The 20149-nt window shown below is 34.8% G+C and overlaps 1 protein-coding gene across 11 annotated transcripts in view; it reads left to right on the top strand.

Moving 5' to 3' along the window:
- The window catches only part of LOC128234879 (zinc finger CCCH domain-containing protein 10-like), a 220587-nt gene extending 212449 nt beyond the window's left edge, over positions 1-8138 (top strand). For all 11 annotated transcript variants that reach the window (XM_052949819.1, XM_052950260.1, XM_052949511.1 and 8 more), the window contains one exon: positions 5776-8138. Coding sequence is in view for 1 of the 11 variants with exons in the window: in XM_052950260.1 (XP_052806220.1) it covers positions 5776-5790 (15 nt within the window). In the remaining 10 variants the exon portion in view is untranslated. The remainder of the gene's footprint in view (positions 1-5775) is intronic.
- Positions 8139-20149: the final 12011 nt, after the last annotated feature.

Genomic DNA, 20149 nt, shown 5'->3' on the forward strand with positions numbered 1-20149 from the left:
TTCTGTCTACCTTGATGCATGAATGCAACATGCTTACAGGGGAATGGAGAAGGTATGCATTTTAAATATTCTCAATAAAAAGAAAAAAAATTCATTGCAACTTGATGTATTTTATGCTGATCTGTTTATTAGGTATATTCAACGTCCTGGTGCTGTAATGGTGTCATCTGCGTTGTCAATATGTCCAAAACCTGTCAACAGGGGATTTAACTCAATATATTTTTAGCCAGAGTCATGTACAATTTTAATGGACAACAATATGTGCAGCATGCTTCATGTGAAAATATCTAAAAATTCAGAATGGTTTCCAAGCCTTGGCTTACATTTGCACATTTAGAGCAAATTACACATAGAAGGCAATGTCAATACCACAATATCACAATACCACAACATGACTATTACACAACATGTCAATACCACAACATGACTATATCACAACATGACAATGCCATAACATGACTATTACACAACATGTCAATTCCACAACATGACAATATCACAACATGACAATGCCATAACATGTCAATACCATAACATGACAATATCACAACATGACAATACCACAACATGTCAATACCACAACATGTCAATACCACAACATGACAATGCCAAAACATGACAATAACACAACATGACAATGCCACAACATGACAATACCACAACATGGCAATATCACAACATGACAATACCACAACATGACAATATCACAACATAACATGATAATACCACAACATGACAATGCCACAACATGACAATATCACAACATGACAATATCAGAACATGACAATGCCATAACATGAAAATATCACAACATGACAATGCCACAACATGGCAATGCCACAACATGACAACACCACAACATGACAATACCACACAACATGACAATACCACAACATGACAATTCCACAACATGACAATGCCACAACATGACAATGCCACAACATGACAATACCACAACATGACAATACCACAACATGACAATACCACAACATGACAATGCCACAACATGACAACGCCACAACATGACAACGCCATAACATGACAATACCACAACATGACAATACCACAGCATGACAAAACCACAACATGACAATTCCACAACATGACAATGCCACAACATGACAATAACATGACAAAACCACAACATGACTATACCACAACATGACAATACCTAAACATGACAATTCCACAACATGACAACACCACAACATGACAATGCCACAACATGACAATACCACAACATGACAATGACACAACATGACAATAACACAACATGGCAATGCCACAACATGACAATACCACAGCATGACAATACCATAACATGGCAATACCATAACATGACAATACCATAACATGACAATACCACAGCATGACAATACCACAACATGACTATACCACAACATGACTATACCACAACATGACAATACCTAAACATGACAATGCCACAGCATGACAATACCACAACATGACTATACCACAACATGACAATGCCACAACATGACAAAACCATAACATGACAAAACCACAACATGACTATACCACAACATGACAATACCTAAACATGACAATGCCACAACATGACAATATCACAACATGACAACACCATAACATGACAATACCACAGCATGACAATGCCACAACATGACAATATCACAACATGACAACACCATAACATGACAATACCACAGCATTACAATGCCACAACATGACAATGCCACAACATGACAACACCATAACATGACAATACCACAACATGACAAAACCACAACATGACTATACCACAACATGACAATACCTTAACATGACAATGCCACAACATGACAATATCACAACATGACAACACCACAACATGACAATACCACAACATGACTATACCACAACATGAAAATTTAATGCCACAACATGACAATATTATCACAGCATGACAACACCACAACATGACAATGCCCCAACATGACAACAATATTATCACAACATGACAACACCACAACATGACAATGCCCCAACATGACAATACCATAACATGACAAAACCACAACATGACTATACCACAACATGACAATACCTAAACATGAAAATTTAATGCCACAACATGACAACACCACAACATGACAATACCACAACACAACAATACCACAACATGACAATACCACACCATGACAATACAACAGCATGATATTGCCACAACATGACAATACCATAACATGGCAATGCCACATCATGACAATACCACAACATAACAATACCACAACATGGCAAAACCACAACATGACAATACCACAACATAACAATACCACAACATGGCAAAACCACAACATGACAATACCACAACATAACAATGCCACAAAATGACATACCACGATATGACAAAACCACAACATCCCAACATGACAAAAACCATCATAACAATAATACATCATGGCAACTATTAAGACTGTTTTATGACATTATAAGAACGTGCCACTTCCACAACATGATGAAACTACAACATGATATTAATAATCACAACATAAAAATACCACTACTTAACAATACCATTTTATGACGATACTGCAACATGACAACACCACAACATGACATCTCGAAAAATACCAAAACTGTACAATATACCATAACATGGACAAACTACAACACAACATGACATTACAAATTACTTAAAACACAGCAGCATAATCTGTTCAACTTAGGTGATATAATAGGTCCAATTTAACAATTGATCCATCGTAACCTGTCCATTTTAATACCAGAAATGGTGCCCTTAATTCATATACAAAGTAAAACTCAGTTCACCTGTACTTTATTCATGCACAGCTGGTGCCCTTTGTGTGTTGAATCAATGCCCTGTCAATATTGCTTGGCTGGCCAATAAAAATGACAATTATACCCTAGGTAGACATTGTCAGAGGTTGTTAGAGTCTCAAATACACTGACACTATTCATTAGGCCTATAAAGAAAAATGTGTTTTGGGTTACAATAAAATTGATCATCATTCCTTTGAACTGTAGATAACATTTTATATTTTAGAGGTTATTTGTAAGATTGTTTGGTTTTGGCCATTAAGTTTGGTTTAAATTTACAATGTCTTTTTTAATCAACAATTATTGATAGTAAAATTACTTTTTTGGTCGTATATAGCTCAACTGTTTTGGTCGTATATAGCTCAACTGTTTTTGGCTCATCAGTTTGTCAAAGACAGAAGTTGAGGGTATGTGATCGCCTTGGTGTCGTTGTTGGCATCATGCAAAGACTTGAACCTTGGCCATAACTCAAAACTGTTGAGGATATTCAAATGAAACTTGGTATACATTTTGTCAGAGAGAATACACAAATATAAAATAAAGACCATAACTTCAGCATGAATAATAATCCAGACATACCCCCATCACTCTTTAATAATTCAATATTTGTAAGGTTTTTGACTGGGATTATACTCACGCTTGTAAACGGAATCGGATTGCTTTGTTCTCTCTTTTTTTCATTCCATTCTCCTACCCGACATTATTGAAAAAAACTCAGTGAAAAAAGGAGAAAAAGACATTTGCCTTAGAGAACCATGTTATTTCATTACATATCAATACTTGATGACTTCCTGTCTTCAGGGGTGGAATTCTCAGAAACCACTGTAGGCGAATAGTTAGCTATGGTTTAGTATGTTTTTCTGCCTCAGACTTAACAAGGAAACGATATTGTCAAGATCGCCAATTATCAGTTCTCATGCTACGCCATCTATTGAACAGGCTTTTTATGGTCAATTATCAGTTCTCATGCAATGTCATCTATCGAACAGGCTTTGCATACTCTTCATGCATGCGACCTGAGAATTAAGTAGGAAAATGAGAAATGGGGAAAATAATGTACATACATGTACGTCATTTAATACTGCTAATTATGTGAAAATAGAAATTGATCATAGGTTGAAAAAAAGCTTTTAGTAGGTCATATTTCTGTTTGTTATGTTCTGCATCATATTTTAAATACCTTACCATACAAATCCTTATAGATGCACTTCCAACAATGAAGTTTGGCTTTAAATGAATGCTGTAGAATTGTCAAGCAGTCTGGGTGCTTCAAGAAGCTGTATATACACCCAGTCCAATCATTCAACAACATGAAGCATCTGTATAGTCTTAAAAATTATCATTATGAATGGGGATTCAATCAAATTTTACATATTTTTTTTTTCTAGAGCACCGTGGAAAGGTCTTTCACTAACACAGTTTGTGATCTTATTGCAAGTGTCAAGGTCACACTAACAGATTTGTCATGTTCCATTTATGCTGTAGTAAAATATGTTTTTTGCTGTTCAAGTGTAACATTCAAACACTACTTAATCTCAGTGAAAAAGGCACTGCTTTGTAATGAAATTGACCTTTTGGTTTTATCAATGCTCCAACTATGTTTCATTGATTGAAGGCGGTATTGCCTTATCTTTGCCTTGCTTCATTATAGCGGATATTGCTAACTTAGAGGTCAATTGGCTGTCCCACTGACAAGGCCAACTGATATGCATTTGTCACATTTCTGGGACTACTCTTGTTGCTGTTGTTGTTGTTGTTGTTTTTCAAGCAAAAAATTACTTAACCATTCATTTGATTTTTTTTGGCAAAATATATACTGGTAGTTACATTGTAACTAGTATAAAACAGTATTTTTTCCTATTACTTTACCAGAAGTGAACCTGTTATATCCCATTTAATAAATTGTTATGTTATCTTGCTTAACGCCATGCTGTCCCAAGAGATGTGCATTTTCTTGCTGGTATCATTTCTGGAAATATTTTTTACAAACTACTGACAGATTGGGAAATGACTTATCTGACAACTTTTCTTGTAAAGGATGTGTTTTATCACATACTCCTATCAATAATTACATATCTTCTTATGATAAATGGGATATTGGTTGTCTTGGAGAGTTTGAGAGTTGTAGGGTAGTAATTATTTGTTTGTATAGGCCTGGTATTACAAATATTACAGATTGATTAATTTTCCTGGAAATTCATATTTTTGCGAATCAATATCTTGTTAAGCATTTGTCAAGCGCTGGTTACTGTGTAGATAAATTAGGAAATACATCATTTTATTTATGGAAGCATAATTGGAAATCTATTTCTATACTATAAGATAAAGCAATAGACATAAAACAAACAGTCACATTATTTGGAAGCAATGTTAAGTAGCCTGTATGTATGAGAACGTATGTTTAGATATTGTCATAGCTTTGGCAACAGCATGCTTATTTTCATGCAAAAAATGCAACCTTGACCTAGGCAATGTTGAACGCGGAAGCTGTTAAAAAAAAACATAATTCTTAGGGATATTGTCACTGGTGTGTAGCGATACCAATAAATCTGGCTTACATAATTCTTGATTAACCCCCCTTGATCAATTATGAGCAACAAACAAACATAAGCATCTGCTTGGGGTGCCCTTGTAAATGTTGTTGACTTTTTGTTGAATAGTATTATTTGGCCATGCCATGAGAGAGCAAATGTCTTTCTGAAGTTGCATGCTTGCCTGTCTGCCAGCTGTGGGCCATTATTTCATTGCGCCTCATCATGATATTAAGTGGATTTTACAAAAACTTACCTTCAATAAGAAGATGATTTATATAATTAAGGTACAATTAAAAGTATTTTAAGTCCTGGAATAGGTTTATAGGTATGTTCTTTTCCAAAATATATATATATATACTGACTTGCAAAGTGTCTTAGAAAGTTCTTCACTTTACTTCGGTTCCAAATTTATATAAATGCAATATTCCATTTCTATTTTCAGTTGTTACCATGGTGACAAGATGGAAAACTCATGTGAGAATCACCAACACCCAGAGTTATGTCCCTTGGTTAGTAAGAAGTAAGTGTATCAGCATTGACCACAGGGGAATGGTCAGCCCAGACCAAAAATGGACAAGGATGGATACTGGATGAGAAAGGGTGAACAAATTGTCAAATGTTGACTTTTGGCTGATATGTGACAGTTTTCCTAGGTTTCCTAGGTTTATGGAGAAACTTCTAAAACTTGGCTAGGCGAAAATGTGACAGAGTTCCTAGATCTGAGGGGAAAACTTCTAAAACTTGGCTATGCTGAAATGTGAAAAATTTCTAAGACAAAACAGCAAGGTTCGGTGGAGAAAACTTCAAGAACTCAGCTCCGCAGATATATGACAGATTTCTAAGCTCTGTTGTGGAAAATGTCCTTAACATGACAAGGTTATTATGTGAAACAACATAGTCAGAGGTAAAACTGGCATTCAACTGACCATGCTGAAATATGTGACAAATTTTCTAAACAACAGGCAACAATATAATGTTTGTATTTAGTTAGTAAAAGAGGCGTTGACATGACCAGGCTATTGTGGGACAATTTGCTTTACAATAATTCCGATCTAGATGGTTTTAAGTGGAAAAAAACACACTAAATTATAACAAAAACAATATAACTTTGGATTAAACAGCAATGTTCCAGTCCTATCAGAGATGTTTCATAGCAGAAATATCCATAACACTTGACAAGGCCATTATGAGATAGTTCTTATTAGGTCATGGGTAACAATTGTATTTATTATAACATAAAACGAGGGTTACAAGAGTATCAATAATGGTTTTAGGTAAACATTTCATGAAATAGGGTATGAATGGATGAAAAAAAAAATGGCAACTATTTGCCTGACCAAGCCTATAGATGTCTGCAGCCAATTGTATTAAAGTGGATAAGTCCTAACGAGCGGTTAAATTTAACCAACTTTTATACAATTGGCTGCTGATATCCAAAAATTGAAGAGCAAAAGGCGTTAAGTGTGGTATCATTATGATGTGATTTACTGGAATGTCTCTGTATGAAGGGGTTTATGTAAAAGTGTTCTAAATGATCTAAAGTGAAGAAGTATTAGGACATCTTTGGCTTTTATTCATTGCAATAAAGATTGACTAATGATTTAAATTTGGCATTTTCACCCTTAATTTTAAAGCAAAATATGAGTTATAACATAGTTTGAGTTTTCAACTGTGAAAAACCCTTAAATCAATGTTAATAAAATATGTTTGTTTATCGTTTCATTTTGTAAGCATGGTTGATAACAAGTTATGTTATGCATTATTGGTTTTTCTTTGGACAGTCGTTGAATATGAAAGTGTGATCATTGCTTTATTCACATTACGTACATTAAAATTGATTTATTTCCCCTTGTGATGAATTTTTTATGTATCAGAGATGTAATTGTTGACTGATGGATGACTGATAAATGCTCTATATTTGTTTCTATGCTCATAAAGCAGAAGGAAGGAATTTTACAGTCACAAGCGATGTGGAAAAAATAGTTATTGTTGATTATGTAATTTTCAGTATAATATTTTAGGTTAAACCTCATAACTTGTTGAAAGGTTTTCTCTCTGGTTAGTATAATATTGATTCTTGTATAATTAAAAACATCCGTGTATTTTGGCTGCAAATACTCAAAATTAATCATATTATAAAAGTTACTATATCATATTAAGCAAAACATTTGTTGTGTATTTTTAATTAATGTTAAATTCCAAAACACGAAAAATAATAATCATCAGACATTTACATTAAGTTCTAAATGAATATTTGAATTTAGTATCAGAAAATCGGTTAACTGGTCAAAATCATAAGATACAAGAATCTTTATTTAAAGTCGGGTATATGGTAACAAAAAACTTTATAGCTCATGAGCCATTTTATCAACTTAACATACATATATTATGATACTTAACATGACAAACAAACAAAAAAAAGTCTAATGCCTACTTATATTATTATTTTCTTTGTTCCTTTTTGTTGTATATATTTTATAAATAATGTATAACGAATGTACGGGCAAAATATATATATTACATTTTGGTTTTATTTAAACCAACAATGTATAATGTTCATAGTTTTGTTATCATCATGACCATAGGCAAGACAGCCATTTGCATTTTTATAAATATTGGCCTTTTATTGAAATGTTTGATAGATATATTTCTTTGTTCGAATACGTGTTACTGTTATGATTTTGTATTTTTGAAAGTCATTGTACAATTGATCGTTTGAGTGCTTAATTTGAATTTTATGTCGACATACAGTTATGTGTTTAAGAACTATTTAAGATATTTGATTAAAATAAAGTGATAAATTTATTCTTGTCTTTTTTTTGCTTGGACATTTCCATCAAAAACAGTAGGATGTACCTTGTAATGAATAAAATTGACTTTGGAAACAATTTCAAAATGGGTCAAGCCCCTTTGTCCTGCTTTTTGCACGAATCCCTCAAACTCAAACAGAACCTTGCTTTTTTCAGGACAATTATCACCTGTTCGAACCCCTGGTTATGTATGCATTTCTTTAGACCTTGCTGCGGTCAAGGATTATAAACCCTTGAAAGTGCAAGCACTTATTTCCAACGGGGTCCTTTGTTTTTGCTAAACGGACAACATGTGAAAGAGACAGTGGTTGGATTCAAGGCAGTCTGGTTGCGGTACCCTAGCTCTTTTCGAAGAGACCCTTTGGTTCTTTAATCTGCTGGTAGTAAAGCATCGATACATGGGGTACAACTGACCTGGGTTAAACCATTACTGAGTGCACCACTTTTCCCAGCACTACCCTTCAAATGCCAAGTGCCAGACAAGGGAGCTACTTGTACCCAGTCTTCTGGTATCACGGGTCCAGGGATCGTACCTATACCCTCAAGCGTTGTGTCACGTACAAGACCTGTGTTCCTCAATTTAATGTCAAGGTCACTCTTAATGTTTTAAACTATGGCATGCTGCATATAACAACATATAATGTAGGTGGTCGTGTCCGGGCTGTAACCTTTTCATGTCTGGACAAATTTTAAAATAACTTGCCACATGTGTTCCACATATGGTCATATTTTATATCAAGATGATGTGTCACATGTAAGACCAGTGTCCCTACCTCTAAGGTCAAGGTCCTACTAAGTGTTTGTTTTCTTTGGAATGCTTGCATATAAGGACATAGTGTTCAGAGGCAATTTAAAAAAAAACTTGCCGTATGTAGTTGACACGTAAAGGCAATGTCACATTTGCAAGACCCACCCGGTATTGTTGTCAAGCATAGAGGAATTTCAATCTTATGGCATAGTTGTTGGGCACAATAAGGCGACATGTGGTTCACTAAGAACCCGCTCTATGGTTTTTCTTATTACATGTAGTGACATGTTGTGACATTCAGATCTACATTTGTCAAATTCCTTGAATATGCCACACGCTCACAGAAAAAGAATTTAGCCAGTATTCTAACACACCGATCAATGTATTAGGTTTTGCCTTGACCAAATGTATCTCTCTGGTTTAGTTGGCATAAGATCAACAACAACACTGACATATTACAGTGACCATGCATGGGTCTCATGTGGTGTTTCAGAAGATCAATGAGATGTAATTAGTGTTTTTATATATTCAAATTGTTCATAAACGTTTCTTGCGTTATTCACACATTTCATTGTTATTTTCATCCCTGTTATGTACTGACATTGTTCAAAGGCCAATGTCACATTGAAATTCCTCTATGCTTGACAACAAGCATGTCACATTCGGGGGCATTCGTCACATACTGTGACTGCTCTTGTTGATATTCTTTATTTAGCCTTAAGTGCATTGACAAAAACATTTATGCTAACCTTAAAGTCAATGTAAAAAAATATTCCTAAAGTTATTTTGTCATGTTAAGTTATTTTATCACATACTGGACCCCTCTGCCTGTACTCCGCTGGTAAAACTATAATATATCCTGTTTTTTTAAACAGGCTTATGAAAACATGATAAATATGTATTTGTTTAAAATGCTACAAAGGGCCATCACTCATTATATCACAGAAACTTATTTCCAAATTTATGAAAAAAATAATTACAAAATAGGTAAGAACTATTTTACAAATTTATTGATATAGTATACAATCTACATTGTCCCTCAAATAACCGACCATTCTCAATTATTGGACAACTTTCCATTGCATTTAAAACGTTATTCAAGTGCATATATTTACATCTCAACTTCCATTCCTTAAATGAGGCAATTGCGTTCATCATTCGATGAACGCAACATCCTCGGATATGTTCGGATCGCAATACATTGCATAACAATATATATGAAAAATATTTATCTTGTTATTGTTTGTATTGTGTCAGAAGGTCCCGTAAAATATAAATCAACATTTTAGAAAGTGTTAGTTTTTTAAATTTTAAATGTGTAGTTGCCATAACTGTTTGAATTTTACGTTTAAAAGTGATTTCAAGTGGTTGATCTTTTCCCGCGATATTGTGACGTGATTTGAAAAAAATGCTCTGGGTCGTTCTATTTACAGAATGGGTAGGAATGGGTTACTGAATTCTTTTTTTTAAATGAAATTAAGCTTTTTAACAATTATTGAATGAAATAATGAACTATTGGTGTAAATATAAGTAATGAATTGCGGGCTTGATGTCATTATCGGGGATATGAACGCAATTGGGCTGGTCAAAGTACTCGTGGAGTCCTTCGGACTCCACACACTTTGACCAGCCCATTTGCGTTCATACCCCGATAATGACATCAAGCCCGCAATTCATTCCTTAAATTTGCGCATTTTTCCAATTGGAAATTTACACGTCAATCCCAGTACATTTAAAAATAGCGCTGGTATATGTATCTACTAATCACATGACTTTCACATGCTAAATTTCCACACTTTAACTGGGAAACCGTTATGCGCTAATATTTAAACGGGTAAAACAATTGTTTCATTCATGTAAAGTGATGTGTTATCAACCTTATACTAGCTAGTATGGACAATTCTAGTTTCTTTTAAGGAAATACTGTATTTGTCGACTTTAGGACCATCTGGTGTCTAGTCACTTTAATCAATAAGTCTTCAATATTTTATATAAATCTAATTGATTGCAATGTAAACATTTATTCTAAGCACTGAGTTACTTGCACGATCTTATAAAGACTTCAAAGACGCAAAACATGCACAGATTAAATATTAGCCCAGCTTCTCTATTTGTTTTTCTATTTAACTGAAATTTGACGTCAATTGGACTTTTTGCAATTTAATAAGGCTTGTAAGCTTGTTTACAATTCTGTTTTAGGAATAATGATTATATATTCTCTCTGCATAAAACCCTTTCAAACATTATCACAATTAAATGCGGTCATCAAGCATCCAAAATCCACATAATTTTACATACTAAGATAAATTAAATGAAGTTTTTGTGATACTGCTGCTTGTTGAACTGCTATGGGAATTATGCCCAGAAAAAATATTTCTACGTGAAGTGATCAAAACATAAACAATTATCAAGCTAATGAGCAGACATCATCATTTTGTCAATAAAAATGGAAATTACAGGGACAGCAATGCTCCTGATTAAAGTAACATGGATCAAAGCCATAATATTCCCAGAGAAAACTTACTAATGTTCTAACCCTTTGTGCAAAAAAGGTCTACAACATTGCTTGGATCATATTAACATTAGGGCCAAGAAAGCTCTATATCGCTCAACTGATTGGACAAAGGAATCTTAAGTCATTGATCGGACAACTTACTGGACCCCTCTGCCAGTACTCCGCAGGTGAAACTATAATATGTCATGTTCTAAACAGGCTTATAAAACATGATAAACGTGTACTTGTAAAATGCTACAAAGGGTCATAACTCTTACAATATTTAAGTTAGAGTTATATAACTTGTCACAAGAGAGCAAATTGTTCCATTTAGACATACAGTGAAAAGTAGCCCCGCCCCTTGCGGCCATGTTTTTTTTTATGAACCAACATCGGGTGAAGGAATTTGATCGAGTGTCACCGAAGAAACATTTCTGTAAAACCATTTTTAAATCCGCCGAATGGATTCTGAGGGGAATATTTTCACAGTTTTTCATATAAACATATTGTGAAAAGTAGCCCCGACCCCTGGCGGTCATGATTTTTTGCGAATTAACATGGGGTGAAGAAATTTGATAGAGGTCACCTAAGGCACATTTCAGTTAAATTATATTTTAATCAGGCCAGTGAATTTTGAGATTTTCAGTTTGCTATATACATATTGTGAAATGTAGCACTGTCCTCTGGCGGCAATGTTTTTTTATCAATACACATGGAGTGAAGGAATTTGAAAGGGTTACCTATGGATATTTTCTGTTAAACCATTTTTAAATTGGTTCAGCAGATTCTGAGGAGAAGATTTTCAAAGTTTTCCATATTTACATATATTGTGGAAAGTATCCCTCTGGCGGCCATGTTTTTTTTAAAAATCAACAATAAGTGAAGGTATTTGATAGCGGGCACATAAGGAGCATTTCTGTGGGAAAAATATGTTGAAATTCCTGCGCAGTTTAGTCGAAATTGTATCAGTGGCTTAGGAGGAGAAGTTGTTTGAAAGATAATCTTTATGTCGGACGGACAACGACGGAAAACGGGCAATAGCTCACGCTAAGCACATTAAATACAACGCAGACTAAAGGGACAAGCTCAGTAGTCAAATATTCAATGTAAACATTGTTTAGAGGCACAAGGTAATTGCCCAATTGACACTTATCGAGGGATAAAAACTAAAAACAGACTGCACATGCATTTATAAAAATAGTTTTCTGATATAAATGATGGGTTAACCTTTAGGAACGGTGAGTGAAGACTACTTAACCCAGTCTGCATAGTATGTGCTAGAATTTATAACAAAATTAAATGCATATTGCATAGACATGAGGACTTTTTTATGAATACCACACAGTTCTCCCAAAACTGTTGTGAATATTATATTGGAAAGGCTCAGCAGCCTAAACTTTAACCAACATTCTATATAAAGGCACAGTGCAGTTTGTTTACAAATAGTGACAAATCAAGAATAACCCTTGAGAGCTACCTGTCTGATTTGGCTGGTTTTGGCTATTATTCCCGTAAACATTGGTTCATGATCATAAACTAAATAATTCTCAAGTAAAGTAAAGGAGCAATGCCATTCTGAAAATGTCTGAGTATTCAAGGGTCAGGACAATCTCATTCGCAGTAATCTCCCCTGACAAACAGAATAGATTTCTGTCCACATGAGCGAGTAAAGATTGAATTCAGCAGTTTATTGGGGTTTTTTTTACAAAATATATATTTGTATATTTCTCTTTTTATAGATAGTGATTATAACACTTCAATTATTCAAGGTGAATGGAGGTTGAAATAAGAAAACCGCTATCAAAAAAAAGAAGATAATTTACAATATTTATCTATGTATTACACATATATAATATATATATATAGCTATCCATGGTCAAGTGATTTGCATAGTGGCAGTGATTTCTGTTCTGTTAGGGAAATAAAACTTCATGGATTTGTGGGACAGGACTGCGACTCCTTAAAATAATAAGTATGCCCTCTTCGAAGAGGAGCAAATGTCGATCAGTCGGTCGGACAACATGTAAACCATTGTCCTAGTCACATTGCAGTTCCGACCTTCAAAAGTGTATGCAAGACTTAAACATCACCAGAAAAACAAAATACCAAACTCATGGCTGATTGCAAGATTGCAAGGAGTCGTGGAGGAAATGTATATGCCCACTACCGCAAAATGACTTGGCAGGGCCTTAGTTGTGTCCTTTAATTGCGTGCAATGACGATCAAATTTGTGCAGTCGTGATGAGGTACGAGAAGTCGCCAAGCGAGAGCGTACATGTATACTGAGGATATAGTTTTAAATATCTTAGTCAGGCTGTCCAAGTCATTGGACTGCCGATACCATGCAACCCTGTGTACGGCTCCATGACCAATCCTGCGATCTACAAACCGACTCCAAATCTGCTGACTGCTAAATCAAGACGGTTCCTAATGTATAATGTATGCCCCGTCACACGATGGGTTAAAGAGAAACAGCACTGACAAGCGTATAAGGTGGACGAAAGGACATACGTATTCAGCGAGGGCAAAAATAACATGTCGCCATCCAAGTTTGGTATATCTATTAAAATAATTTTCGTAACAGCTTAATTGCATACTCATTTGACTTATTTACATTAGCCACTACATGTAAATACTTTCTGATGGGGATGTGACCATTCAAAACTGTCCCAGGATCATTCTGATAGAAACATGAAACTATAAATCCATCCAGCCATTCAACTGGCTTAGAAACAAGCCTTGAAACTCTACAGCAATTCTACATTTTAGACATGAACCTTCAATTCTTACAGGAACCCTATTTGTTGAGACATGAGCCTTCAGATCTTGCAGCAATCTTAATGGTTTAGTCATGAGCCGTCTTAAGCTATGTTGTCGCAAAAGGTAATACTCAATGATTCAGTCATTTCTTTTTCAATTTGATTGATCAGTATTTAAATTAAGTGTAACAAGAGATGAGCAAAAGACAAACCTTTTATACTTAAATAACACTGACAAATTGTTTGTCGTCAGTATAGATGGGTACTGAGTCATCAGTCAACAGCGCTGTTTTATATAAGGAAAAGGTGCATCCGATTAAGCAATGAGCTTGTTCAGACGTTTGATAATAGAATTATGCAATAAGATATGGAAAATACAATTTACTATTATGACTACTAATACTATAATAAAAATTATGTACCTTGTTTGTCTTTGAAATAAGGTATCACATGACGGGAATGATTGGAGCCATTTTTGTTATGCTTTGAAAATGCTCCAACACGCCTATCGTTGTTGTGTCCAACAGTTGAATATGATTACCAACGGTGAATATATTGTAGATACTTTTCAGAGGTGAACGAGTAACATTTAAAACAAACAAACGGAGCATGTAGTTCCAAACATGACTGACTATGCGTTGTGTTAATTATAAAAGTTCTGATCAGAAATCATTAATTGACCATCTAGAACTTGCAGAACTTGCTAGATCGTGCTAGACAATGTAAATCTCTGGAGTTTTCATGAGTATTCCACACACCTTTACCAAGTTAATTTTCACTGAGTTGTAGTTCATTGATTTTGGTATTGGTGGGGGTGGGTTTATGAGTACTGATATGATAAAGAAAGGTGCATGACGCAATGACATAGTTAGAGGGAAGAATTGAATTGGCAAGATAATTTAGAATGTTGGGGAGGGGGAGGGTTGAGATTTGAAAAGAAAAAATAGAGTGAGCAAATTTCGATATATATATGGGTCGAAAGAAAAAGGGTGAAGGAAACAACGGGGAATGGCTGAGAGCAAGTGAGAATCATGTGTTTATGTTCGGGGGAATGGTCGAGTGAAAACAGTAGCAGAGAAATATTGGTGACAGAAATATAAGACAGTAGGATAATGTGGACATGTACTGTAAAGTATGGCTTGGGATGAACGTGATTATGAGAAATGGTGGGTAAGTAAGAGGTCAGAGAGACTCTTTTGATAGGTTTTATAGTATATAAACATAATTGGGCAAGGGACGAGAGATCGAAGTAGGAGTCGCAATGGAATGAGAAGAAATGGTAAATTCGGGGGCTAGCTCTACCCAGAACTACCGTTTTGATTGCCCAGGATCGCCCAAAACGAAAACTGCACGCATCCACAGGACAGCCGTTGGTAGAGTGATAACTGCCCTGTAGACCCCATCCCGAGAGGGGCCGTTGTCGTCCTTTGCAACACACTACGGAACTCTCACCGGAAGCCAATTTCGAATTAGAGCTTTTAAAATATCCCTACAGCTCGCCGCACTTAGCATAGATCACCAGCGGCCCACTACTGCAGATGCCGCCCCTATGCAGGGACCGCCACGGCTCAAATTCGACCCGAAGCTGAGGTTTAGATGTTCCTGAAATGAACCACCTGCATGATACAATTACACTTTAAACTTGTATAACTTTTTTGATCTACCAGACAAAGCCTGGTCACAATAACGACCTTAAGTGCACATCTTAATCTATATACAGTGTTGTTATGTTAAAATTACAGTTTCACTAAGTAATATTCAGGTACTGTTCGCAATGGTGGGACTATTTTTGATATATTTTCTTATAATCAGCCCCGCCAATCTTGCGCACGTCAAATGCATACATCACTGCAAGACAAAAAGTAGAAAGTTAATGTAAACAAACTGTCCTGCCAATCCATCATGTTCAGTAACAATATATAATTCCAACGAATGCAGACTTCAATTATGCAGTGAACCGATTACTTGAAGCAGACTGTGTATCTGGCCAATTGTAGGAATTGAAATATACATTGCTGATAACCAAATTCGAACTACCTGACCAAACGTAGGCATTGAAAATCGACATTGCTGACCTCAAAATTTGAAAAAGTGCAAGGGGTTGCGTGTTGTAACCGAAATTATAAGTGAATAATTGAGCTTAACATTTTAGTTTTTGTATTCATTTTTTCTTCTTAAGTCATTTATCAGCAGGAAAAAAACGTTATTTTATTATTTTAGTTTCACTTGAAATTGAATGATATATGTTTTTATGCAAATACAAGTAATGTTTCCTGCGGTGATAGGCCAGGGAGGAGATGACGGATGAAACGAGTATTTTGGTAAAGATAAAGGAGGTCAAAGATGGTATACGCAATGCGAGAGGAGCATTTTGAAAATGAGGAGAAAGACAACATGAACATATTCAAAGAGAACGGGGACGGAAATGGGCAGGCAAAGGAAAGGTGGACCTGTTTTAAGTTTTAAATGAATTGAGATATAGGTATAGAGAATGGGATAAAAAAGGAATGATTGACAAAAATAAGAAAAAGAGGGAAGAATATATGCTACGTTATTTTTTTTAAATAGTATTTGATCTATCGGTTATACCAAAGGAAACATAAAACACAGATGAATAATTATGTTTAGCTTCATGTTGGAATTAATATAAATTTTCATCGCAAATCCTTACATTTTTTTGGCATCGTTTTACACCGTATGTGCTATAATATGATAGGAGTCTGTTATTATACCAGTGAGTGACTTCATTCTGTAGTAAATACAAAATTCGTGGCTATAAAACTTTCGGGTTTATTTTATTACTCCTACAAGGTACAGCTTTACAAAGAAGCCCTTCCTTCAAATGGTTGGTATGAAAAGTCTGCGAAGATAAAATGTGTAAAATACATCCCCATCAGCGCCAAATTGTCGAATACTAATAAAATCCAAATTACCGTCGAATTGAACGTAGTTAAACGTAACAATCAAACATGTGTACACTCATCGCAACTTTTACGCAATTTTCGGATCAGTCAGTACTTTCGGTTACTTTGTTGATTTTTTAAGTTTCAGGAGTGATTAATATCAGCTCTGAATACATGTATACTTTTAAATATATGTGTTTAAACATTTTCGTGTTCCAAGTCACAAGTATGTATGATCACCAGCGTGTTTCATGAAAAATACGGCAATGATACTGAATCAATTATAGAATTAAGCATACTACTATACCAAATTAGTAACAGCTTAACAGAAATATACCAAGTTCATTTGTAATACAATCATGATAACGGTACACTGTACGTGTTACATGCCACTAACAGAGGGCTTTACAGATTGTGCACTCATAGATATAAAGAACCAGAACAAATATTATTATGACAAGGAAAAGAACGCAAAAATAATTCTCTCTACCCCACATATGTCTCCAGAGAAATAACGTCTAAATAGTATTCCACAAGCGGTTGAAAATAAGTATTTTCCAATTTGACAGCTGTAAGAAGTACACGAGATTGCCCGAAAACATACGTCTTTCTGTTTGAGAATGGAGAAATTGCTCTTCAAATAGACTAAATGAAGATATGTGGCAATATGTTTGTATTGTTTTTTTTCTTAATATCATCATATGATTGCTGAATAATCAGGTTTTTCTTTCAATACATGTTTGAGAAAACAGGAGCACCGATGGCAATCTGGTGGTAGCTCCTTTTTCACTTCAGCATTGTTTCCAGTGTTCACCATACTAAGTCACAAATATGGTTACAGGCGTAATATCCCCAACAAGTTCAATAACAATATATATGTGAAAAACTACAGAATAAAACTCAGTAGCTAAAATGTTAAACATAAATCCCGTTTAATGGCACAGGGTAAACGCACAAGATAAAGCCTGATCGTTGATTGCCTGATCGTCCAATGTTTCCCAAACATATTTTACTTAAATATCTTATTCTTTCTTGTACGTGCGTTTAAAATAAAACATTCATATTTTTTTTTCAATAAACTGTACAAATATTCCAAGAAGACATTTCCCTTAAAAATTGTTGATAACTTGTCAAGTGGAAGAAACCATATAAGGAGTTTGTGTTAATAGCAACATAGAGAACCCACATAAATGAACACACATGCTCATCATTATGTACAGCGCAGACAGTGTAAACATGAAAAATGCAAAGAAATAAAAGAAATGATGGTGTCTGTTGTGTGCAATTTATTGGGTATTGTGTTACTTTTGTGCCATTGTGAGTTGTAATAGCTGATGGAAATAATATACGAAAGGTTAACATTGTGTAGAAATTGGGCCAACACTATGTTATGGTGTTCATGGTATTCCAAGAGTACTCAGCCAAATAATCTTTCAACAAACACATCATGGTTGTCCGGTTTGCGCATTGGATAGCACACTCTCCTCTCACCAAGGCGACCCGGGTTCGATTCCCGGCCTGGGCGCATGTGAGTTTGGTTAGTGGTCACCAAGTCGGACAAGTGGGTTTTCTCCGGCTACTCCGATTTCCCCCACATCACAAGACCACACTCTCGTGCCAACGAGTGTGACTTAGTATATAAAGCTATCATAGCTTTCTTCACAATCGTTGTAAAATATATAACGTTTAAACTGAACAAATCATTGACTTAATCTTTTCATATCAATGACGTTCCTATTTCAGACTGAGTTTGATTACATAGTTAGTATGCTGTATTAATGAAATGAGCCAAACAACGTCTTTTAAGAGTCACATGAGAAAGAAAACGATATTTTGTTGAAATAAATTATATATTCTATTAACACACTTACACACATGTATCTGAAAAACGTAATAAAGCAATGAACAATAACGTATATAAGAACTAGCATACATTTGTTATATGGTTTCCACCTAAACTGACCACAGCAAATTAAGAAACTATTATTGAAGGGAACTGGAACATGGTATCCATGCATTAATTACAGACACATGCCTCTTACGTAGGCACTTTCTATGTTGAAGCATTTACATAAATATGTGAAATATGTGATGCAATTTGTGCACGAGCTATGATTCCTAGCATGTTATCTCGTTATCTGGAAAACATTAATTTAGGAATAAGATTAAGTATGGCAGTTTTATTTTATTTTTTTACTGTTATTTGTAATGTTCAGATAAACGATAAAATAGCATCATTTTACGTATAGCGAACTGTATAATAAGTATTCTTTAATACAGATTCAATTAATTTACAATTATATTAGCCATTTGGTGAATATTTTATATGTCTTTCTACCACTTCTATTTGTAGGTATTAACAACAGCCCAACCTTTTATTATTAACAACTTAGCTGTAACCTCAGCATGTATTGTGAAAGTTGTGTTGTTTGTCTGTGTAGTTTTGTGACGTTGTGTATCTCTGGTTTAGTGTGTGAGATGCCTTGGCATTGTGCTCTGTAACAAGGTACTGCTACATGATATGTTTAACAGACTTGTTCTTGTTGTTTTGGTTGTTATATTAGTAAAATAGAACTCAGAAGACTCATGCTACTTTTCAAATAGCAACACATGCTCGGTCAATAATACCATGAAAATACAGGGACCATGAAAATACAGGGACAAGAAAACACGTGAATCTACCAACACTACTCAAAGGCGTATTGATAAAATAACAACACAAAGAAATTTACTTTAACAACCTGAACGTCTCAAGAGAAACAAAACAAGTATATGAACAACCTTTCCAATTTGGAAGCTGTAATATGTGTACGAGATTGCCTGTCAGTTTGAGAAGATTCATCACATTGGTATGTAGACTTGCTTTCTAAAACATATTGTCAAATAAATGTGGCAATGTTTTTTTGTTATTTTATCATTATTGTTAAAAATGTAACACATAGTTTGAAAACTGCAAAGGGATGCACTGTTTAAATATACTACTTTCGATACTGCAGGCACAAATACACTAGCCTAACAATGAATGAATACCTTCTTAAATTTACCAGGATATAATCTTCATAATTCAAAACAGATACCACGCAATAAACAACGTGCACAACA

This window comes from Mya arenaria, chromosome 1 (genome assembly GCF_026914265.1).
Source record: "Mya arenaria isolate MELC-2E11 chromosome 1, ASM2691426v1".
Lineage (NCBI taxonomy): Eukaryota > Metazoa > Mollusca > Bivalvia > Myida > Myidae > Mya > Mya arenaria.